This window comes from Dermacentor albipictus, chromosome 7 (assembly GCF_038994185.2).
Source record: "Dermacentor albipictus isolate Rhodes 1998 colony chromosome 7, USDA_Dalb.pri_finalv2, whole genome shotgun sequence".
Classification (NCBI taxonomy): Eukaryota; Metazoa; Arthropoda; class Arachnida; order Ixodida; family Ixodidae; genus Dermacentor; species Dermacentor albipictus.
In genome coordinates, this window is record NC_091827.1 from 1,441,868 (window position 1) to 1,466,984 (window position 25,117).

General features: G+C 48.5%; 1 protein-coding gene across 3 annotated transcripts in view; it reads right to left on the reverse strand.

The window, feature by feature from the left end:
* Positions 1-25,117, reverse strand: part of LOC135918016 (1,5-anhydro-D-fructose reductase-like) — a 217,370-nt gene that overhangs the window by 20,435 nt on the left and 171,818 nt on the right. For all 3 annotated transcript variants that reach the window (XM_070521489.1, XM_070521488.1, XM_065451682.2), the window contains one exon: positions 5,330-5,413. In XM_070521489.1, the coding sequence (XP_070377590.1) occupies positions 5,330-5,413 (84 nt within the window). The remainder of the gene's footprint in view (positions 1-5,329; positions 5,414-25,117) is intronic.

The window sequence follows — 25,117 nt, forward strand, 5'->3', positions numbered from 1 at the left end:
AAAGCTCTTGTATATAAGATTGTCTAATTATTTTTCTAAGCAATCATTACTACATAATTTTTAGCATGGTTTTCGTCAGCATTGTTCGACGGAAACCGCGCTGCTAAAGCAAAAGGAAATAATCTTTAAAACTTTTCAGACCATAATTTAACACTGGCAGTATACGTAGATTTATCGAAAGCCTTTGATTCATTACAGCATGAACTACCACTTGATAAATTGCAGTCATACGATGTACACGGCATTGCGTATGACCTCCTAGCTTCTTACTTAAAGAATCGTAAGCAGTACGTATCAATAGGAACATCCTCCTCAGATATTAAATGCATAAAGATAGGTGTACCTCAGGGCAGCATATTGGGGCCACTTTTATTTTGTGTTTACGTTAACGACCTACACTCCTTTGCCTTAAGATAGGTGTACCTCAGGGCAGCATATTGGGGCCACTTTTATTTTGTGTTTACGTTAACGACCTACACTCCTTTACCTTAAATCCACGTGTAACATCAATTTGCTATGCTGATGACACTACATTATTAATCACCGGTAAAACAACTGACGATATACAAAAGATATCTGATGAAACAATGCCGCTGTTACTGGAATGGACAAAGTGCAATTCCTTACTTATTAATACCGCAAAAACAAAAGCAATACTCTTCAGACCAAAAAATAAGGTTGTAAGTTTGGCGCTGATTACACTTGGTCACACTGTAATTGAAATAGTAGAATGCATGAAAGTGCTGGGCGTATATATTTCCATTACTTTCACTTGGGATGACCATATCCACGAAACTCATAAAAAATTGTGCAAAACTGCGGGTATGCTAAACAAATGTAGACATATCATTCCTCAACGTATAAAACTACTACTATATAACTCGTTAGCCCTTTCTGAGTTATCCTACGCCCACCTAGTATGGGGCACAACAACAAAAACAAATCTAAACCGACTGTTCCTAATTCAAAAGAAGTTTATGCGAATAATTGCAAACGTACCCATATGATTTTCACACGCAGCAACTCTTTAAACAATTAAAGGTTATAAATGTCCATGATTTTTAGAATTATCGTTTACTCCAGGCATACTGCTCGGCCACAAAAAAGAACAACTCTTTTTACAGCGCGATTTCAGAGCTAAGAGAAAATATTGCCGTACACACTACGCGTCACCACAATATTTGGCACATACCTACTCCTCAAAACAACTATGCGAAACAATCAATCGCTCTTACTCTTCCAGCTCTGCTCAATAATATTGCCAACAAATCTGTAGATGTGTCACAGTTGTCTAAAAAAACAATGAGAGATCAGTTCCTGTGAATTATGATGCATTTATTTATCTATTTTCATATATTTTTGCTCATAAATGTGAAGCTTTCTTTTTGTATTTTGCAAAATGCTTATGTTCCGTTGTGCAATCATTGTCCGTACATCTGTATGAAAACGGTCATTTGTATGAAAATTGTTTCTTAACTACTGCTGCTGTGTAAAGGGGAAGCCACCTCGTCAAGCTACTAATCTCAGTAGCTTTCTGTGGCTACTCCTTCCTTGTGTATTTGTTCATGGAGAATAAAAAAATTCAATTTAATTCAATTCAATAACCGCTAAATAGTTCAGCGCTGTGAACCCCTGGTTTTTTCTACTTTTGTCGACAGCAGACGGCCATCGGAGAAAAATATAAAGTACGTCTCATCACCGGTGAGAAAACAATATAATATAATAATAACTTTTTTTCCATCCACTTGATGGAGGAGGCTGCAAGTAAAAGCTGCTCCAGAAGAGGCAGCTTGACCAGGCCCGCAGCCCCCCTACAGAATATTCGGCAACAATTCATAGATGCACACACATATGCATTATTCATATATATATATATGTACCCACATACGCGCATATACACATGCACACACATATCCGTATATATACAGAGCCACTGGTGTCCAGATCAAAAATACGTAGGTAGCTCGTGTAGTTCTCATGGTGAATACACATGAAATAAGTAGACGCCGCTGAACATATATATATATATATATATATATATATATATATAAACCAATTAAACTAATCTCAGGCGTTCCACAGGGATCCGTTTTAGGACCACTTCTTTTTCTAGTTTACATAAATGATATTGCTCATAACATAAGTAACGACATAACCATCCGGTTATTTGCAGACGATTGTTTATTATATCGTGAAATCAATAACCAAAGCGATCAGGCGTCACTTAGTCAAGCCCTTAAAGCTGTAGAAGTCTGGGCCGCAAAAAGTAAAATGAAAATTAACGAATCTAAATCAGTCATGCTCAGAGTTACAAACAAAACAAAGCATGTTACTGAGTGTAATTATGAGATGAACTCAACAATTCTTACCGAAGCTGAAATGATAAAATACCTAGGTTTCACAATTTCGAAATACTTAGGTTGGAAATCACACATAGACAGAATTTGTGGAGCTGCAGAAAAAAAGTTATGGTTCCTTCGCCGAAAATTAAAGCTAGCAACGACACCCGTCAAACTACTTGCATATTTAACTTACATTAGACCAACGTTAGAGTATGCCATTGTCATTTGGGATCCGTTTCAATCCGGAATTATAAACCGCATTGAGAAGATAGAGAAAATCTGCAAGGTTCATTCTTTCCCGGTATTATCGTACTGACTCTGTTTCCGAAATGCTTCGGTTGCTTGATTTGCCTCCACTGGCTCAACGGCGGAAGTTAGCTAGACTTCAGTTTCTTTTTTTTGTTGTCGAAATGCCACTTCAATATTGAAACCACGTCCTATCTCGCTCCCAGGCAGGCTAGAAACATCAGATGAAGCAATCATTGCATGTTCTCAATTCCAAAAGCATATCTGGACATGTACGCTTATTCATTTTTTCCGCGAACGATTAAGGAATGGAACAGTTTGCCGGCGTCTGTTTTGCAGTCGAGTAGCATTGAAATCTTTGAGGAACACGTTAAAAACCTTTTATGAAATTTAATCTTAGTGGTGCCGTGCAAACATTGTCACACTATTCTAGAAATACATACAATTGTCTTTCTTTCATGCTGCTTCCACTATCACTGTCACAATGTTAGAAACATGTATTTCTTAGCCAAACTATTGTTTTTGTATTTCATTATTTGTTTCGCATTATATTTCCAACATTCATTGCTTCATGTCCAATTTACGTTTGTAAAGTGCTTACATTTTTTTACGCTATGTGCAAACCAGCTGTACCCACCCTGTTACGGCCAAGACGGCCAACAGTATTTGAAAATAATATATATATATATATTTGAAGGTTGTGGGTTCAGTTCCCACCTGCGGCAAGTTGTTTTTTCATCCACTTTAATTTCCATTAAGTTATCGTTTCTTTATTTCATTTATTAAGCACAATTAAGTAAGTTCCCCTATGTTGTCATTGGTGTCAGTGTTTGTTGGCTTCTCATGATATGATTATATATATATATATGTGTGTGTGTGTGTGTGTGTTTGTGTGCGTGTACACACACACATATCTATACACACTTTATATGCATACTAACAGAGAAGAAGCACACCTAACCAGTAACTTAAAAATCTCGCACATACAAATCTCTCAGTGTGTTGACATACTGAGAGACTTGCAGTAAAAGTTGACAGTATACACGAAAGAGGATGAAGGCGAAAGCCTGCGACCTCACGATACTTTAATTGAGTTAGATTCACATTCGAATGCATAGTTAACTCCGATTACTTGTTTTCTCTTTACTAGTTTTTGTCTTTACTTGTTCCCTTTCCGGTCGCCCAGAAGTTGCCACTTGTTCTGCGTGCTTCATGGATTGTTAGAAAGAAGGTAGCAAGTCTATGAAAACCATTAAGACAGATACGCAAGTTCCCTGAATGAATTTCTTTTACTTTAACATAGTGCATGTCGCGTATAGCTCATGTATCATCGTCAGATGGATACAAATATTCGGACCACAATCCCTCACTTCTTCGCCGCGGTGGTAGATCCACGGACATTACAATGGCCTTGTGATCAGTGAAGTAGCATCCAATATATTTGATGTCTTTTATGGAATTTTCATTGTGGAATGCCAAGTCGATGGACGTTCTTCGAATCGTTTACGCGACTTGTTATGGCATCCACACATAGAACGGTTTCCATGCGGTGCTTGAGAAATGCTGTCTGAGCGTTTTGGTTGAAATCGCCGACCACAAACAATGGGCGGTGGCGCACGTCGAGTGGCATGTTTGGACGATGAAGTTGCTTGCTGCTTCTTCTGACAAGTTGGGTGCCAAGTAAGCGGAGACTACAATGTAACCCGTCCAAAATCATACTGCACACATTTTGCCGACGTCTAATTGAGCGTTCAGATCCATAAGTGTTGGTTGTACTGCGTCTTTAACGTAGATGGCTGAGCCTGCTACAGTGTTGTCATGACGTTGTGAGCCACGCACGTAGCGATAGCCTGACAACTCTCTGGAATCTGCTGGTTTCATCCTCGTTTCTGTCAAGCACAGAATGTGCGCTTCAATTAGGTTCATGCCATCCGTACTGTCTTGCCGATGTTTTCGCAGAGAAATTACGTTGACGCACGCCACTGTCATGGGTGATTGACTTGTCGGTTCACTACACGCCTTGATAACTGTCTGTACACTATGTTTGTTCAACCTTTGGAGCTCGTCGGTCAATGCTCTGTCGAGATTTTCCTTGCCACGATAGGCCTCCCAGAGCAGGTCGTGGGTTCGACTGCCTTAATTAATTAAGTATAATTTAATTAACTGCGCCTGAATTAACTTAACACCAAAAGTAGTGGGTTACACTCTCGACATTCACGATGTCAAATGGAGTCCAACTTAGAGATATGGATCGCCCATATCTCCGAGTGGCTTCGACTCCCTAAGAATTTTAGGGCCATAACGTCGGTCATCGCACTTTTCGTCCCATGAGCGGTTTAAGGCTTCGCCTTCATACAAGTGATGTTCGAGACCACAGAAAGGTAGTGCGTGTGTGCGCGTGCGTGTGTTGCGAATGAGTCCCGTCTTTTATGATGTTACAGCCTTGTCGACCAAATTGACCGCGTTAAATTTTTTGTTCTTCTAAAAGCAGTGACTGCTGTTGCTTTTATTAAAGCAGAGTAAAGCAGACAAGAACGAAAAACATAAAAAGAGGATGTCCAAGCACGTATCAACAAAAGCACAGCTTGTTGCTAGGCTTTTAACCAGCAAGGTCAATGGATTTGGATGGACAGAAATAGGCGGGCGATGAAGGTCGAAGGAAGTTGTCCAGACGAAAGAAAGAACGAAGAAAAAACGAAAGGATTGCTATTCCGGGTAATACGCCTCTACGAAATACAAACCTGAATGTTTTCTTGGATGTGATCCGGACACGTGGCCCTTGGCAAGGCCACGACTCCGCGCTGCAGCAGCCACCGGATCAGGATCTGCGGGGGATCAAAGGTTGCCGGCGTGGATTAGTCAATAACCGCAGGCGAAGAAGTCGGCCAGGAGATTAACGCATTGTGCGGCCCTACATATCTGCGCGACGTCAGTGGTGCGCAAAGCTCGCCAACCTGGCACTGATTGAGACAAACGGTTACCCCGCTGAAGGCCGCTCGTGTTCGCTTCCCGCCGTAGCCTTGATTCTGAATTCATCGGCCCGATGTTCTATCTTGATCTTTGACTGCGTGGAAGCTACAAGCCTGCTAATACGAATAGAGCGAGAACAATGCAAAAGCCTTCATTGAGTCTTCGTGCAGGGTGAAGCTATAAATTGTTCAATTTTGATTTTTTATTGAGCTGGTGTGTTACCGACTGGCTTAGCGAGCAGATGCATTGACTGGCGGAATAATTAGTTGATTGACTGAGTGAGTGACATGTTCAGCTATTTTATTTATTTATTGAGGAACTAATTGATTAATAATGTGTTCGATTGATCAAATTGATTGCTTGAATGTACAACTCATTTATTTATTTATTGGTTGACTGATTGATTCTGACGTCCGGAAGTCACAGCCCGGCCACGAGCGTGGAGGGCGTGCTTGATCCTCCCGTCCTGCCCGCGTTGTTCACACACCGCGACTGCAGCCTCCTTCGTGCTGCAGTCGGCCTCGCCATGGAGACATGCTGGCCTTCTGGTTAGCCCTGAAAAGGCGTCGGTTCGATCCCCGCACCAGAACGTATTTTTCTCCAACTGCAAAGCTTCCTTTCCCGTGTCTCCCGCCCGTGCTTCGACCTTCTGCAGAACAGAGCCGGTATTTTGTAGCGATGCCTTTTCCCATTCTATGCTTTTTCCGGCTTTTCGCGCTTGACCAGTGGTCAGAGCGACGGTCTGCCCACATTATCAACGGGATCAGGCGGCCCTGTATGGTCGATGATAAGAATAGCATAGAATAAGGCATAAGGCATCGCTACAAAATAGCAGCCCAGTCCACCAATGATAAGCCAGAATCCAATCGCTCCCAATTTTTAAATTTGCCTAAAATCTTCAAGAACAGTATTAGAAGACTTTTGGATACCGCATACAGAGCGAAAGTGTACCGTACAGCTTAGTGTTTGATTAACGAAAAAAAAATAAAGTTGATGCACAAGTTTTCTGTGCTTACTTAGTAAGGCAACAAACCCACGCAGTAGCTTGTACAAGGATTTCATGAATGTGAGCTTGTTCTTGGTAACCACAGAATGAGACTACCGCATAGACCGATGCATTCTCGGCAGGGAGGCCACCACCGAGGTGCGATAATGGCTACAGTGTGGAGTTTCTCTGTCACAGTATATCCCACCCTCCCTACTTCCCTTTAATGCCACGCCTGGTGATGGCGAGCCAATGACTGCATTACAGGATGCGTGTATTTGAAGGTGCGTTTTCTAATTGTTATTCGCCGCGTATAGCGGTCGTTCATAAACGCTGACTTGCAACGACCACAAATCCCGTGCTTCTAAAGCCACAAAATGGCTGTGGCGCAGTGCTATCGGACGAAAAAATCTAGTCAGTAGACTAAAGAAAAGTAACTCTGCATACGTCGAACTCGGAGAGCGGGCAACCCTTTATAGAAATTAAACGTCGACGCGTCACTATCGCTTTTGCGCGGCTTTTCCCTACTTTAGGAGTACGCACATAAATTCTACCTCGTGGACGGTTGATAATAGGTAATGAAGTTTAGGAGCTTAGTTAAAGTAAACCCACACGAATGACATTTATGTGTGAAATGAAATTCAACAGCATCTTCTGCTGCTAGGCTGCATACATTTTTTAGTCGTTCTTTTCAGTACATTTTCACCCCTTCATATCACCCTGTCAGCTATACCTTTTGTCTCAAAGTACATAATCTTCCGAAACCGTACGTTGTACCCTAGTTTCTGCCAAACAGACCCTCGGGCAGTGTGTCCTAGAAGCCTCTGCTAAACTGAGCGTGATAGACCCGATTTAACAATGCCCTACAAATAAAGAAAAAAATGAGGAAAAAACAAAAAAAAACAGAAGCAGTTTTGAGCAAGATAGCTTGGATTATGTATATAATTATTACATTATATAATAAGCAATAATTATTGTATATTATATATAAATTGGATTATCATATATATATAATTCAAAGTGCGGGACACTCATTCAAGTAGCTGCCGCTGTTCGGCACGCGCCGCGTCCAGAAGGCGTGTGGCGGAGAAGAGACGCGACGTCTCGCCCGCACCGCGTGTCATGTGCACGATGTCCTCGGGTCGTCGCCCTCCCGGCAACTATCCGCGACCCCCCGCAAGCGCTTACATTTCTACCACGTCCCGCTCGACAGAATGGAAGAGAGGAGGCAGAGAATGGGCAGAACTGGTGGTGGTAGAAACATTTATTGCCAATGATATGAATGGTGGGGGCGAAGCCCCCTACATGGCACTTGAGTGCTCCCTTACTATGAGGGGGCACCCTTACAAAGCAAAGGAGAGTCCTTGAAGCGCAATCCTTCTTATTGCACTGGAGATGATCCGGCACTGGTCTTGAGCGGAAGTGCAGGTCAGAAGAGTCTCCCAGTAAGACACCGCCACGGCAGGTGATGGGGGATGAGGGAAGGTGGGGCACGTGAGGAGGGTGTGCAGGAAGTCTCTTGGTTTGTCGCAAAGTTTGCATGTTGAGGGGAATTGGTCTGGGTATCTGGCATGTAGTAGTATGGGGTATGGAGCAGTCCGAGTTTGTAGTCGACGCCAGTGTGCGGCCTGCTCTATGGTGAGGGATGGGGCTGGGGGTGTGTATTCCCTTCGTTTGTCCCGGTAGTACGAGAGAATATCACGGAAGGAGAGCAGGCACTCCCCGGCCCGTAGAGGGGGCTCGGCTCCCACTGCCCGGAATGTGAGACCTCGGGCGAAGGAGTGAGCCTCCTCGTTGCCGGGGAGGCCAGCATGTGCTGGCGTCCAGATTAGCGTTATGCGGCGCCGGGGCTGCCACGAGCGTAGTAAGCGCGCAGCGGTGCGGGATATGTAGCCATTGGCATAGTTGAGAATGGCGGATTTGAAGTCAGTGATAATTTTGGTGGCAGATGAAGAGATGAGAGCAAGCGCGATGGCTGCCTCTTCTGCCTCTGTGGTGGAATTGGTGATGATTGAAATGGAGGTTAGAAGCTTTGCTCGATTGTCGGCTACCGCCAGGGCCATACGGGAGCCTGACGTATATTCCGCTGCGTCCACGTAGACCACCTCATGGTCCTCGCCATACTGCTTGTGGAGGGCCCGAGCCCTTGCTCTTCGGCGGTTCCCGTCTCGCTCAGGGTTCATGTTCTTGGGGACAGGGAGTATGTTGAGGTTAGAGCGGAGGATAGGAGAAAGGGGGACGCTCACGGTAGGGTGTGTAATAGGGGTTAGGTTTAATTGGGATAACAGAGTGCGGCCAGGCTCTGAGTTAGACAGACGGGATATTTGTGCCGTAAAGGTGGCTTCTCTGAGTTCCTCAAAGGTGTTGTGGACTCCGAGTTCGAGGAGTCGGTCATTGGATGTGCTGGGAGGAAGGCGTAGAGCTGCTTTCGTGCAACTCCGTAGGAGCGCGTTTACTCGATCTCTCTCCTTCTGTCGAAGGGGTAGGTAAGGAAGAGCATATGCGGTGCGGCTTATTATGTAAGCCTGGGTGAGGCGAAGCGTGTTTTCCTCGCGTAAGCCAGCCCGGCGGTTCGCTATGCGGCGAATCAGTCGGGTGGTCTGTTGAGCGTGTGTTTGGAGAGTTTTTATGACTTCTCCGTGCGCGCCATGAGAGTGGATAACTAGCCCTAGCACTCGGATTTTTGATACTAGTGGGATGGGGTGAGTGCCTAGCGTAAGGGTGATGGGAGGAACGACTGAATCGTGTTGCTTGTGGCGGTATAGAAAGAGCTCCGATTTTGAGGGGGAGCAGGTCAGGCCACGCTCTCGTACATATGTGTCGATGGTGGTTAGTGCCAATTGTAGGTGTTGTTCTATTTCGGCGTTACTGCCTCGGTTTGTCCAGACAGTGATGTCGTCGGCGTAGAGGCTAAAATGGATGTCGGGGATTTTAGCTAGTTGTTGAGGTAGGTGAAGGAGTGCTATATTGAATAATATAGGGGAAAGGACGGCTCCCTGGGGCGTACCTCGTGCCCCGATTGTGATACCTGGGAGGCTGTGGTCACCGAAAGTAAGTGTGGCTGTGCGGTGGCTGAGGAAGTCTCGGATGTAGTTGTACATCCTGGCTCCGACTCCCAAGGTTGTAAGGCTTTGTAGGATAGCTGAGTGTGTAACGTTGTCAAATGCCTTAGTAAGATCCACACCTAGAATAGCTTTGGTGTCGTTGGTTTGAGAGTCTAGAATGTGATGTTTTAGCTGTAGGAAGACGTCCTGTGTGGAAAGTCCAGGACGAAATCCAAACATGCAGGTGGGCATCAGATCATTGCTTTCTAGGTAACGGCAGAGCCTGGTCTGGAGTACGTGTTCCATCAATTTGCCCACCGAAGATGTCAAAGAGATGGGTCTGAGGTTAGAGGTGAGCAGAGGTTTCCCGGGTTTAGGTATGAAGACGACTTTGGCCTCTTTCCATTGCGATGGGAGGGTGCCCTTTTGCCAGCGCCCGTTAAAGTATTCGGTAAGGGCCGTAATGGATTCGGCGTCGAGATTCCGGAGTGCCTTGTTATGTACCCCGTCCGGACCGGGGGTTGAGCACGTGTTAAGTCTCTGGAGTTCAGCCTGAACTTCTGCTTCTGTAATGGGTTGGTCGATGAAGTCGTTAGAGGGGCCTGCATAGTCGGGGTGTGTTAAAGGAGGGTGTGTGGGGAAGTACAGATTTCGAAGTTCTTGAAGGAGTTCCAATGGAGGTGTATCGGAAGTATGTATGAGTTTGGTGAGGTTGTGTCTTTGTGTAGTCTTAGACTGTGTGGAGTCTATTAAGTGTCTAAAGAGGTTCCAGGTCTGAGGTAAACTCATATTGCCATCTAGCTTGTTGCATAGTGATTCCCAGTTTTGTCGTGAAAGAGTCGCTGCGTGTGTCTCTATCTCTTTATTGAGACGGGCGAGGCGGCGTCTAAGTGTCCGGTTCCAACGCTGCCTTTGCCAGCGTCGTTCTAGGCTTGCTTTAGCTTCCCATAAATGTAGAAGGTGGGAGTCAACTGTGTCGCTGGGGTAGTCCTCCCATAGGGGACGAGTTACGAGTCGGACATCACTTTGTAGTTGTTTGGACCATTCGGTGATGTCCTTGATGGGGGCGGAGGTGCGGGCTGCTCTACATGATCGGAAAGAGTCCCACTTCGTGAAAGTGGAGCCTCTGGGAGGTCTCGGGGTAGTTGAATGTTTAAGAGAATTTCGATGATGCAATGGTCACTACCCAAATTCTCTTGTGTGTTGCACCGTGTGGCGTGAGGGAGGCGATGTGCGAACGTAAGGTCTGGCGTAGTGTCTCTACAGACGCTGGTTCCCGTGCGTGTAGGAGAGGTAGGGTCGGTGAGTAGAGAGAGACCGGCTTGTTGCGCTGCTAACCACACACGACGGCCTTTCGGTGTGTCATGTGGGTAACCCCAAGCCGTATGCGGGGCATTAAAGTCTCCTACAACGAGTAAGGGGCACTTGTTTGCTATGCGCTTCGCAAGTGTAAAGAGGCGTTCGGAGTTGCTTTGTAGGCACTTTGGGTGGCTATATACATTTAGGATGAAGAGACTGTTCGCTCGAGCGTGTTGCGGCACAAGCTCAATTAGAAGGTGATCAATGTCTTGAATCGGTAGGGTATGGGAGATGGTGGTGATTGAGCGACTAACTAGAAATGCTACCCGGGAGGGTAGGGGAGATGTGGGCAAAATAGGAGCATAGCCAGGGAGGGTAAGTGGGTTGGAGGGTTCCTGCAGGGCAAGGATGTCGGGCCCCGTTGCGCAGGACAGCAGTTGGTGGACCACATGACGCTTCTGGCGAAAGCCCCGGCAGTTCCACTGCCAGAGTGTAAGATTACGGTTTGGAGCTGCCATCATGAGAATCGATAGCAGGGGAAGGAATAACGGGGGGGTGGGAGTCGTGAGCTATGACAGGCATAGGGTTGTCGTTTCCCTCCGTTGCTTTAGCCTTCTTGCGTCTATTTGGGGTGGGGTCCCGCTTCGGGAGGGCGGTTGAGTAAGAATTGAGCTGGGACTCAAGATCGCTACATCGGTCAGAGAAGCCTTGGGTTAGCACGTCCAATCGTTGGTTAAAAGAAGTATTATCTTGCGTTAAGTGGATTACCGCGTTTTTGAGCGTTGCACATTCCTGGTTGATGTGAGTAATAGCGGCCTGCAATTTTGCCTCAAAGCGAGCAGCGAAGGACTCAAGCAGGGTTGGAATGTCGTCTCGTGAGGTAGCGGGGGGGGGAGTGGGTGCTGTGCATGCAGTTGAATTTGCGGAGGGTTCGGTGTCAGCTTCCATTGCTAGCAAATCAGGAGAGGAAGTAGGGTTGGAGTGACTGGGTAAGGCATGGGCGGTGGGTGGGTTGGGGGTGGGAGGCTGGTATGCGGCAGGAGCGGGAGCAGGTGGAATGGGAGATCCAGAGGCAAGATCACTTATCTGGGTTTCCAGTTTGGCGATATGTTGATGAAGGGCGGCGGCTTCTTTCCGGGCTGCTGTAGCTTCTGCTTTGGCCGCCGCTGCCTCCTCCTGGGATTTTGCAAGGGCGTGTTGCAGATTGGGAGTCGCCGTCATGGATGGCATGTGCTTGTGAGAAGAGAGGGGAGTGTCCCAGGCTTGCTTTAACGGCGCTGTCCAGGCTTGCTTGTGTTGATTGGGCGACAACTGGGGAAAATTGTCCCAGGATGTGATCAATTCTTGATGCCGCGTTTGTGGGTGGCTCGGCTGTTTCCGTGTCTGGTGAAGGTTTCGTCCCTTGCAGGATCCCGTGCCGGTAAGGTGAGGGCCCTCGCACAGAATGCAATTAGGCGTGCAAGGAGGTTCTTGTTGCGGATGTTGTATCCCACAGCGGGGGCAAAGATTGGTCTTGGGGCTTGGGCATACGTCATGGCGGTGACCCGGTTGTCTGCAATTTGTGCAGGCTTCCGGACTGCCGCGGTATTGGGTGCAGCGGTGGATGGCTCCCATGTATTTGATGGAGTTCGGGACTGCGCTTGCGTCGAAGGTGATTAGGATGGAGTGCGTCTTTCCCATGCGTCGGGCTGCTAATATGGTGTACTCTGGATTTCTTCTGACCAGGTCTTGGTAGAGTTGCATTGGGGTCTCGTCGTCATAGGCGTTTGCGATGACTCCTCTGGTAGCCCCCGGTGGGGGTGCCACGTAAGCTGCGCACGGGTAGGTTCGGTCTCCAATGGTGAGGGAGGTCAGCGTCTTCAGAGTCTCGGCAGTTGGGAAATGTGTTGTTGCCATGGTGAAAGTATTGTTGGTGGGGTGGATGCGAAGGCAGAAGTCGTCCGATAGAGTGATTTGGAGCTGGGTCTGCACTGCCTTACTGAGTCGAGGTGTTGGGATGTCAAGGAGTCGCACTTCACCTCGCGGGCGAACGACCACTCTAATAGCGTTGGGTGGGAGTGGCGGCAGTTGCTTGCTGAGTTGCACTGTGAGGCGAGCCTCCTTGGTTGCAGGTGGTAGGCGGGACGGCGTCTTGCCGCTGCTAGTTGCGGCTGCTGCGTCGGGCGCCGCATTCCTGGCGTTCGGGTTTGCTGCCTCGGAGGTAGCTTTGTCTGAGCGTTGAGGTGGTTTCGGCGAGTTGGCCGGTCGGGAGGCATAGGCTTTATATATAACTGGTGTCCAATCGTCTGACTGGAGCTCTTGTGCGGTTACGGTGTGTCCTTCAACCGTTACTTCCATGGTAACGGCTGGCGTCGCAGGCGGAGTGGCGGAGTCCGAGTGAGGCTTAGCTCGACGGCTGAGCGTCTCTCCGGAGCTGGGGAGCCGGCACCTCGGGAGGCCCGGGCGGGGGGCGACAGGCAAAGCTCGCGCCTCGGGAGGCCCGGGCAGGGGGCGACGGGTAAAGTACACGTCGGATAGGTTCGGAGTGCGCGCCGACGGCACGTACGCTCTCTTCGGGCGGATTTCGGGGTCCGGAGAGCGCCGACGGCACGTCCGCTCACTTCGGGTGGCTGTGGTCGACCTGGGCAGAACTGACGCAGTCGCGAAGCGAGTCGCGAAACAGCCTTGCCACTCGCAGTTCGCAGTTGCGCTCGCAGTTCCCATACAAAGGGGGGATAGAGAAGAGGTGACGTGAGAGGTACGGTACGGTGTGCTTCTGCTATTTCTGAAAAATAAAACCGTGCAAACATGGATAGCGGGCAACTTACGCAGGGCGCGCAGAAGTAGAGCCGCATTAATTAAAGCACACCGCGGGGTCTACACTTCGTTTCACAACTTGTTTGCAGCGCTCTGGAAGGTAGGGGCCGCTTAGCCAATCCGGATGGAGCGCACAAGAAAATTGTTTCGTGCGCGCCTGTCGCGCCAGGATAATGACAGGTGGCGCCATCTATGTTAAAATAAGTGTACTAACATAGAGTTTCTCACTACATTACCTAGAGGGAAATCTGGCGCTGCTGCGCTGTGGTATGCATGGGAATGCCGGTATATTGTGGATTCGGATTGGCATCGTTCTCGTAGAGACAAGACACCTTAAAGACGCGCTTGGCAAGTACCGTTCAGTCTGTCGCAATGATTCATTTTCTACTAAAACAGCACGTGAAAAGCTGTTTTAGCTTTATTATTACGCGAAAACATGTTTTGTTTAACTATGAGAACTTGTTATTGTGTGTACGACTACGTGTTACATAAAAAGTAACAGCGGGCCGCTAAAGTTGGAGGACAGACGACAAGATTCGCGCTCGCTTTGAAACAGTTGGTCGTCGGTTGTTGCTTTTCTTCGCTTGGTCATGCATCGTGGGTGAGTAAAGATGTAATATGCGTGAATGGAAACATTTTATGAAGATTTTACTTTGAGAACGCGTTATTTGCGTAGCCATATCCACGTTTTAGACGAAGCCTTTTACAACACCAGCCAACAAGAGCCTCCCAGACACATATACCGTCATTCCCATGACGGCACGGTGCCCCCTTAAGAAACTCCCATAGACGGTGGCGCCAGATTACCCTCTAGGTGTTATAGTGAGAAACTCTATGTGTACTAATATTTAGCTTGTTTATTTTTCTAGCAGGTAGCGCTGACGTCTTCTTGATATTTTTTTTTCTTTTTGGACAGGCGACGCCTGTTCCAGAGAGACTGGCCCCATTTCTTTTTCTACACACAAGTAGCCAAAATTAATCCGGAGCCGCCCACTACGGCGTCTGCCATAGCTTAGTACAGACGTTTTCATTTTCATTGCTCTCACTGCGACAGTACTGAATGATCCAAACTATCCAATGTTTCTTCCAGAAAAAGCTGATCAGAGACAGTTTGAATGTTGCTAAATATGATACAATCATCTGCAAACAATTTGAAACGAACAGGTGATTCCACAATTTTAACTAGGTCATTGATATAAATATTAAATAGTACTGGACCCAGCACCGATCCCTGAGGTATGCCTCAAGTTACCCCCAGAAACCGGGAGCATGATCCATTTATTTCCACATACTGCTTACGAGCAGCCAGGTATGAATTTAACCAGTTTATGATCTGTAGGGGTATTCCGAGAAGTTTGAATTATGTTATCCCGTTAGAGGGGTTCAGAATTCATCGTGCTCGTCACAACTCAGATCAGCACCGCTGGTTGCTTCGTCTTCCAGGTTGACCCCAGCAGCAGAACCTTGGTCAACAGGCTCGTCGGTTATGTGGCCCAGTTTCTCATCTATCCTTCCTGATTGAGAACCTGCTCTACACAGCTGTTCCACTTCTGAGCGGTCACTTGCGCGATGCCTTGCCAAACCAGAGGTCTTGAAGCTTAAATGCCCCATTTCCACTCGCCACGAAGTCCTTGACGTCGCTGCAAACAAGCTGTGTAGGGTTCAGTCGGCAATGGGGTGGCAGGCGCACAACGAGGGGACCAGCAGCGTCAGCGATGCAGACCACACGGTATCGGTCCCCACCTGTGTTGACGCTGTCGAGCACACTCCGCCTGCCTTCTCCGTCTAAGCTGTCCCCTCGTAGAGCGTTCGCTCACTCACCTGGGTGAGTTTTGCAGTCCTCTTGATAAGCGAATTCAAGCTTGAGCCGCCTCCGCACTCGACGTGAAGCCCTTCGAGAACGTTTAAAGCTATCTGCTGCGCTAGCTTGGGGAAACAGCGCACATTCGACGGACGGCACATGCGGGACACAACCGAATCGGGCGACGCCATGTTGCCGAAAGGTCGTATAACAGGCCTCCGAGGAGCTGTGTTCGTGCGGGTCATTGCTATCAGTTTCGCGACTCATTGAAAGTACTCTATATGCTTTAATATTGTTACGTAAGAAGACACAAATGAAAAGCTATATACAAGTATATTTACAACGTAATACGCCGCACTTGGCCAAGAGGCAACAGCCCGCGCTAGCCTCCAATCGTTGTCGTCGTCTTCTTACTGCTCGCCTCTTCGTCATCGGTAATACTATTCCGTAGCACTACCCCCGGCGGCAAAAGCGCCGTCCCGGAGCGACTAAAGGCCGGACTTGGAAACAGTGTAGTAGGCCTTGAGCCTACTGACGTGCACGACATCACTAGGTGCCACAGTAGATGACGAGGTTGAGCTCACAGGGGCAATTTCGTACGTCACAGGCGTCACCTGGCGCAGCACGCGGTAGGGCCCTGTGTATCGCGAAAGGAGCTTTTGTGAAAGTCCGACGTGACGAGAGGGCGACCACAAGAGCACGAGCGCACCAGGCGAAAACTGTACGTCACGGTGGCGGGCGTTGTACTGACGCTGCTGAGTGGTTTGCGAGTCCGTCAGTCGAGCACGGGCAAGCTGGCGTGCATGGTCGGCGAGAGCGATGGCGTCGCGCGCATACTCGCTTGTTGAGATCGAAGCAGGAGGAAGTGCCGTGTCAAGGGGCAAGGTCGGTTCGCGACCGTAGAGCAGATAAAAGGGAGAAAATCCGGCGGTGTCGTGCCGGGAAGAATTATAAGCGAATGTGACGTAAGGAAGGGCAATGTCCCAGTCGCGGTGGTCCTTGGAAACGTACTTTGACAGCATATCGGTAAGAGTACGGTTTAACCGCTCTGTCAGGCCATTGGTTTGAGGATGGTATGAGGTAGTCAGCTTGTGTTGAGTGGAGCAGGAACGTACAATGTCGGCGATAACTTTCGAGAGGAAGTTACGACCACGGTCAGTGAGCAGCTGTCGCGGGGCGCCATGAAGTAAGATAATGTCACGCAAGAGAAAGTCCGCGACGTCAGTGGCGCAACTGGTAGGGAGAGCCCGCGTGATAGCGTATCGGGTGGCGTAATCAGTTGCGACGGCTACCCATTTGTTCCCAAAGGATGACGTGGGAAAGGGACCGAGGAGGTCTAATCCAACACGAAAGAACGGTTCCACAGGGACAGTGATCGGCTGGAGATGACCGGCAGGTAGCACCTGAGGTGTTTTCCGACGCTGGCAGGTATCGCAGGCAGCCACATACTGTCGGACGGAGCGAGCGAGACCAGGCCAATAGAAGCGGCGGCGGACGCGGTCGTACGTGCGGGTTACGCCAAGATGTCCTGCAGTAGGTGCGTCATGCATCTCAAAGAGCACGGTCTGTCGCAGATGTTTTGGCACGACAAGAAGAAGATCAGATCCGTCAGGGAGGAAGTTCCTTCGGTACAGAATGCCGCCCTGGAGGACATATCGGCGAACGGATGCGTCGGTAGGTGTAGAGCGCAGACGCTCGATGAGTACTCGCAGCGATAGGTCTCGGTACTGCTCATCGGCGATGTTAGCGAAGGCAGACACAGAGAAAATGCCGTCGGCGGTACTACTGTCGGCGGCGTCATCAGGCTCGTCTACCGGGTAGCGAGACAGGCAGTCAGCGTCCTTGTGTAGTCGGCCAGATTTGTAGGTGACAGAGAACGAATATTCTTGGAGGCGTAAGGCCCAGCGACCAAGCCTTCCTGAAGGGTCTTTCAATGAGCATAACCAACAAAGCGCGTGATGGTCTGTGATAACGGAAAAGGGTCGGCCATATAAGTATGGGCGGAACTTCGCAACCGCCCAAACTAGGGCCAGACACTCACGCTCAGTGATGGAATAGTTGCGCTCCGCGGGTGAGAGGAGCCTGCTGGCGTAAGCGATAACACGGTCGTTGCCGCGCTGGCGTTGTCCCAGTACTGCGCCAATTCCGTGACCGCTGGCATCAGTACGAACTTCGGTAGGCGCAGAAAGATCGAAATGGGCCAGAACGGGAGGCGTTGTGAGAACGTCGATTAGATGCGAGAATGCAGAGGCCTCGTTATCGCCCCACTGGAAAGGGGCGTCTTTTTTCAAAAGCTCGGTTAGTGGTCGTGCTATGGCCGCGAAATTTTTCACGAAACGGCGGAAGTAGGAACAAAGGCCGATGAAGCTGCGCACATCCTTGACACACTTCGGAACAGGAAAGTGCGTAACAGCATGGATCTTGCTTGGGTCCGGTTGCACTCCGTTCGCGTCAACGAGATGCCCAAGGACGGTAATCTGGCGACGGCCGAATTGGCACTTCGATGCGTTCAGTTGCAGACCGGCGCGACGAAAAACGTCCAGCACTGCCGAGAGGCGCTCGAGGTGCGTAGCGAACGTTGGGGAGAATACTATGACGTCGTCCAAGTAGCACAGGCATATGGACCATTTGAAACCGTGAAGAAGGGAGTCCATCATGCGTTCAAAAGTGGCAGGAGCGTTACATAGACCAAACGGCATCACTTTGAATTGATAAAGACCGTCCGGAGTTACAAAAGCAGTCTTCTCGCGGTCGAGATCGTCCACAGCAATCTGCCAGTAGCCGGAGCGGAGGTCAATAGAAGAAAAGTAGCGAGCACCATGGAGGCAGTCAAGGGTGTCATCGATCCGAGGTAGGGGGTACACGTCCTTTTTGGTAACCCTGTTAAGGTGCCGATAATCCACGCAAAAGCGCCATGAGCCATCCTTCTTTTTTTACCAGTACAACCGGTGACGCCCATGGACTACATGACGGTTCTATGATGTTATTGGCAAGCATTTTGCGAACTTCAGCGTGAATAACTTGACGCTCAACCGGTGACACTCGATACGGGCGGCGATGAATAGGAGGGGCATCGCCGGTATTAATGCGATGTTTAACAGTTGTAGTTTGGGCCAAAGGACGATCGTGAAAGTCAAAAATATCGTTGTAGGAAAACAGAACGCGGTAGAGCTCACGAGCGTGCTCGGACGGCATGTCGGGCGCAATCATTTTCTGTAAGTCGGCGATGGTGCAAGTTGTCGACTGAGATGGTAGAGGAGGATCGGCTGAATGGCTGTCTACCTCAATAGATGCTATTGAGTGATCTTCGAATGAGCAAAGCTGGGCCAGAGACATCCCGCGTGGCAGCACTTGTGTCGGCAAGCCAAAATTGACCACTGGCAGGCAGACGCAATTAGCCGTAATAGATAAAACGGTATGAGGTACCGTGATCCCGTGTGTAAGGAGGACGTCTTGTATAGGAGCCGCGATATAGTGACCGTCGGGCACTGGTGGGGATGACACTAGGTCAACGTAAGTCAGTGCCGTAGGTGGCAAGCGAACAAAGTCGACGGAACTGAGGCGACTGGGGTGTGGTTCAGCGGGATCCAGAACAGGCAGGTCAAGGCGGAGAGTACTGGCGGAACAATCAATTAGAGCAGAATGTGCGGAGAGCAAGTCTAAGCCGAGGATGATGTCATGGGGACAGTGGGCGATGACCGTGAATAGCACGACTGTTGAGCGATCGGCGAAGGAGACGCGGGCGGCACACATACCAATTACGGGGGCTGTTCCGCCATCGGCGACACGGACAACAAGCGTCGTGGCGGGCGTGATTATTTTTTCCAGGCGGGTACGAAAGTCCGCGCTCATTACCGACAAATGCGCCCCAGTGTCTATAAGAGCAGATACAGGAACACCGTCGACTTGCACGTCAAGAAGGTTCAGATGAGTGGGCAACGTCAGTGGAGGATTTGGCGGCGTAGGGAGCAATGCAGCGTCACCTCGAGGCGCTGCATCATTCAGTTTTCCGGCTGGGAGCGGCGTCCGAAGGGAGTCGGCGAAAAGGAGCGACGGGGCTGGGGAGAGCGAGATTGTCGTCCTTGGGGCGAAGGTGAACGAGAATAGGGGCGGTTCGGCGCAGGAGAGTCAGTGGCGGCATTATCGGAGCGTGCGGCATAAGGACGAGAAGGGCCACCCGAGGGGCGAGAATAGGCAGCATAAGCAGACCGGGTCGGGGAAGTCCAGCGACTTCGACAGTGCCGAGAAATGTGCCCGATGCGACGGCAGTGAAAACAAATGGGCTTGTCGTCAGCAGTGCGCCATTCAGCTGGGTTGCGGAAACGTGGTGGGTAAGACGATGCGGGACGGGGCGGAATCGAAGAAGCCGGATGGGTATCAGGGTGATGGGCCGAGCAGATGGTGTGAAGGCCCATGTTTTCGAACTCCTGGCGGACAACTGCCTGGATCAGGGAAACCGTGACTGCCGGTGCGTTGGTGGGGCTGGAGTCGAAGGCAGCCGGATAGGCGGCCTCAATCTCGATCACGCCGAACGATCTTGGTAATATCGCCGGTGTTGTTGGGACGAGGAGCGTCGGCACAGGAAGAAGTCGCTGGGGTGTTGGGCAAACGGGCAAACTGCTGATCGATACGTCTGCTTTTAGCGAGTTCCAGGCGGCGGCACTCTTTGATAACAGCATCCACCGTCGCGACGTTGTTGAACACGAGCAAGTTGAAGGCGTCATCGGCAATGCCTTTGAGGATGTGGGATACCTTGTCGGACTCAGGCATGTGTGCATCAACTTTGCGGCACAGAGCCAGGACGTCCTGAATGTACGTGACATAGGGCTCTGTTGACGTCTGCACACGGCCGGAAAGCGCCTTCTGCGCGGCAAGTTTGTGACCGTAGGGGTTGCCGAACAAGTCTCGGAGCTTTTGCTTGAACGAATCCCAACTGGTGAGCTCCTCTTCGTGCGTCCGAAACCAAACTCGAGGTGTGTCACCGAGGTAAAAGACTACGTTGGCGAGCATGATAGTAGGGTCCCACCGGTTATTGCGGCTGACGTGTTCGTACAGGCTGATCCAGTCGTCGACGTCGTCCCCAACTTTGCCCGAGAATACGCCAGGATCACGAGGAGCAGGGAGAGAGATGTAGGTCGTCGAAGTGGCAGGAGGGGTCGGAGGCGGCTGAGTCGAATTGTCATCGCCGGGAGCCATGAAGCTAGGCTCGACGTACCGTCCACTGCGAAGCTCCGTGACGAGGTACAGGGAACGTCCACCTCCACCAGATATGTTACGTAAGAAGACACAAATGAAAAGCTATATACAAGTATATTTACAACGTAATACGCCGCACTTGGCCAAGAGGCAACAGCCCGCGCTAGCCTCCAATCGTTGTCGTCATCTTCTTACTGCTCGCCTCTTCGTCATCGGTAATACTATTCCGTAGCAATATTGTCACTCCAAACTGTTTTAAATTTGAGCCTAATGTTTTAAATCTAGACCTAAAGCGCTCAAATACTTGACGGACTATTTGCTGTGCTCCAGCAGCCCCGACTGGCTAAGAGCCCCCCACCTTCCACAGCGCTGCGAACAGCTGGTGAAATGAAGTAGAGGCGACACAACGGAAGCCGTCGCGCGTCAGGTGAAGTTCCCGTCGCGACAGCTTTGCAGCTGTGTCATTGCTCGAGGTCGCGGCCGCGGCAGCCGCATTTCGACGGGGCGAAATAAAGAAAAAAAAAACCGCTCGCGCACTTAGGCTTTGGGATACGCTAAAGAACATCACGGTGTCAAAATGTGCGTCACTGCGATCTGCCTCATAACACGATTGGGGTTTGGGCAAACGCCGCGCGTACACGGACCAAAGGCACGACGCGCGCTGCACGCGCTGTGTTTGCAATGCAATGCCAACTAGCCCGAACCCAAGCACTGCTTCTGTGGTTTTGGCACGTACAGCCCCATTATTCAAGTTCAGTGCTTCACCCACGATGCGATCTGCCATGTGAGACAATCACAATGCTCAACCCTCTCAGAGGTTATGAAATATGGCGCACAAAAATGCCTCAAGCAAACACCTCTCCCTGTGTGTTTTGTGGGCTACTCAGAGTAACAGCAGTGGTACACGCAGGGTAACGTTTAACATCAACTCGCCACTCTTGTGTTTGACCAAACGTCGCAGAAATTGATCATTCCCCGTCAACATCACCGCTATATTTACCGCCAATCAAAGCAAACAGCACATAAAGCTTCGCTCACATCGATTCTCACATTGCGTGGGATCTGCACAATTCCCACGCACTGTGGGAATCGATGCAAGCGATGCTTTCTGTGCTTTGCACAAGATGCGGCTGCCTCGGTCAAATCCAGAACCTCGAACAACTCCGTAGCCGCAAGGCTATCGCGGCGGGCACAGAAGTGTTGATTTGACGTGCGACCAGGGGCGTATCCAGGGGGGGTCGCCGGCGACGCCGTCCTGCCGTCGCCGTCGCCCTCATGTTTCGTATAAAGTCCAAGGGTGATGCTGTATGTGCGAGTGAAAGCGTAGGAGGGGAGGTGGAATGGGTGAGCCTACGATGGTGGCTCAGTCTTGTGTGCGCAAAGGAAGAAAGCGGGCAGGAAGCGCGCCGCCTTCCGTCGCGCGCAATACATCGGGGGGAGTGGATGGAGTGGGGGCGGAATCTAGGAGTCTGTGAATCTATGATTGTGCAACATGTTTAATTGCCTTGTTTGACGCATTATATACAGTTACTTTTTCTTACATACATAGACTCATTGGAGATTTATACGTACTTAAATATCTTGTTGCGAGGTTTTGTGTACACATGCTGTGAACTTTGTTTCCAGTGACACTTTTTGTCCTTTATCAAGCCGTATTTTCGCATTTGCATATCCCACTGTATCTTTGCATTTCTAATGTACGAGGGCGACTCAAATGAAAGTGGGCCTACCCTAACCGCGCAATAATGGTTCGGTTCATTATCTGCGAGGCATGCGCGTAGGAGAACGGCATGTCTCATTTACAAAAGTGACACGCAGGTGTGAAGATAAATGTTCTTTAATGCTCTCATACACTGGGTTGAATATGGTTGCGTCACATAATGGACACTTCAAAAGTTGAACAGCTCAGTGTCGCGAAGTTTTTGACAGCTAAAGGTGTTTCCAAAACAGAAATTAATCGCCGTATGGCTGCCGTTTACGTTGAACACGGCATCTCATTGACCACTGTGAAGCGTTGGAGCAAACGGTTTAAAGGACGTTGTAAAGGCATTCCAAGACCGGGCCAAAACCATCGTGCAATCACCCCCACACAATTTCAAGATTCATGAGCTGATGAAACAAGAACGGAGGATAAGCATCGATGAACTGGCAGACGGTCTGAACATCAGTCACGGTTCGGTTCACGCCATAATTCATGAGCTTCTCGGTTATCGGCTCTTTGGTGCGCAATTGATCCCCAAGATTTTGATCCACCGCGAAAAGACGGAGAAGTTTCGCGCTGCCTTGACTCATCTGATCGGGCATCACAACGAGGATGACGACTTCTTGTTTGCAATTGTGATCGGGGACGAACCTTGGTGCCACTACTACGAGCCTGAAACATGACGGCAAAGCTTACAGTGGAAACATTCGAACTTACCACGCCCAAAGAACGCAAAGGCCATCATTTCCACTGGAAAGGTGTTGTTGACTTTTTTTTCGGTCGTCAGGGTCCATTACTGATAGAATTTGCTAAATCTTGAGAGGCTATCAATTGTTTCCGATATTGTGAAACGCCAGAACGGCAGCGTGTCGCAATCAAGAATGAACAACGTGGAAAATTGACGAATGGGGTCATCTTGTTCCACGACAATGCCTGTCCCCACGTCGCTTATGTGGTTAATACAAAACTGGCAAAGTTCAAGTGGGAAACGCTGCAGCATCCGCCATACAGCTCAGACCTGTCACCTTGCGACTTCTACATTTTGGGGCAACCGAAAAAACAGCTCAAGGGAACCAGATACAGACTTTTTGAAGCAGCAACCCAAGGAGTATTATAAGACGGGAATCACGCGACTCGTTAGTCAATGGGATAAATGTCTACATTCTCATGAAGACTACTTTTAAATAAAGTACCCCGTTGTTGGCTCACATTCATTTGACTTGCCCTCGTATATCTTACAGAATTCCTGCTTTTTATACGTGCCCTCTGTTGCGACTATAATTTCGGTGCAATTACTCACGATACACGACCGGTGACAGCTGCTCCTGCGTAATACATTAAAACAAATTACAGCGTCATTGAGATGTTGCACTGGCCATTGCATATATACAAGAATGTAAGCACGGTTCTTGAATGAAAAAGTTTCATTAACATATTTGTCCTCAACTTGTTCAGTTCATTGCCTTTTAATTTTTCATATCAGCGGCATGCACTGCTTTCCTGGTTTCGAACTGATATAGTTCTAAAGTTCATGTGATATTTTATTTACTTAATAAATAGACAAAAATATGGAAGCATTCATATCAGTTATTTTGGGCAAAATTTTTGGCACATACGAGTATATTCTTTTATGAAAAAATACATATTTTATTGTTTTGACTGTGCGTAGGGTTCAAGAATTCGTTTGCAGCATCTTTGGCAATGACAATGCAGTTATTATTATTCATGGATTTGGTCCCTTGACAAATTGTTTAAGAAGAAGCTTTAGCTCGGGCCCAATCCGACGCGGCCTATTCAAATACTCGTAAAACGCAGAAACGCTTTTCTTAGATAATCCTGCTAATCGCTTTTATTGAAATTGGTTGCATTTGAGAGAGAAAGTGAAATCCTAGTTCTGTTGGAAACACAACTTCGATTTAGGGCCTGAATTTTGTTTAAAATATTTTGAAAAATTCGAAAGCTTGAAAAAATAGGAGCACGACGTTTACAAACTAAAAGCTATGCATGAAAAACAGACATTGTGGTTCTGTAAACGGCATCTATTATAACAGTGAAATTGGACAAGTTTGCAATGTCAATTTGTATCTTACGTGAATTGGTTACGTTGTGTACAAGGGTTCTGCAAAAGCCGTATTTCCACAATACTAAATTTTTTTGAGATTGATGTGTAACATATCTATTTTGTCCGCTGTCGATGTACTATTAGGTGCAATTCACAGAATTGTGATATCATTTTTCATTGTTGAGTCACGGAGTTTTAAACTTGATAGTTTCGTTTTCTGAAAATTTTTAATAAATAATTTACCACCTAAATGAAAAATTCGAAACCAGTAGTCACTAGAATTAAGCTTTTTCTTTTAAATGTAACAAACCTCCTCAAATTTGGTGAAGTGGTTGCAAGAAAAAACGAATTCCCCTTCTACATGTATTTAAATAGGAGCACCCGAGCTAAAGCTTCCTCCAACAAAATGTCTGGCTACGCCACTGGCCCCATGTATATATATATATATATATATATATATATATATATATATATATATATATATATATATATGGGGCCAGTGGCGTAGCCCCCCCCCCCCGAACAAAATTTCTGGCTACGCCACTGCCCAACGCCCCTTTTATGGCACAAAAGGGTTTGTTCCCAAAGGCTTCCTCCTCATTTTACTATTTTACTTCTTGCAAAGTCAAGTTTTCCACTTGGCAATGGGCCTTGAGCTGCTCCAAAAGCCTGTT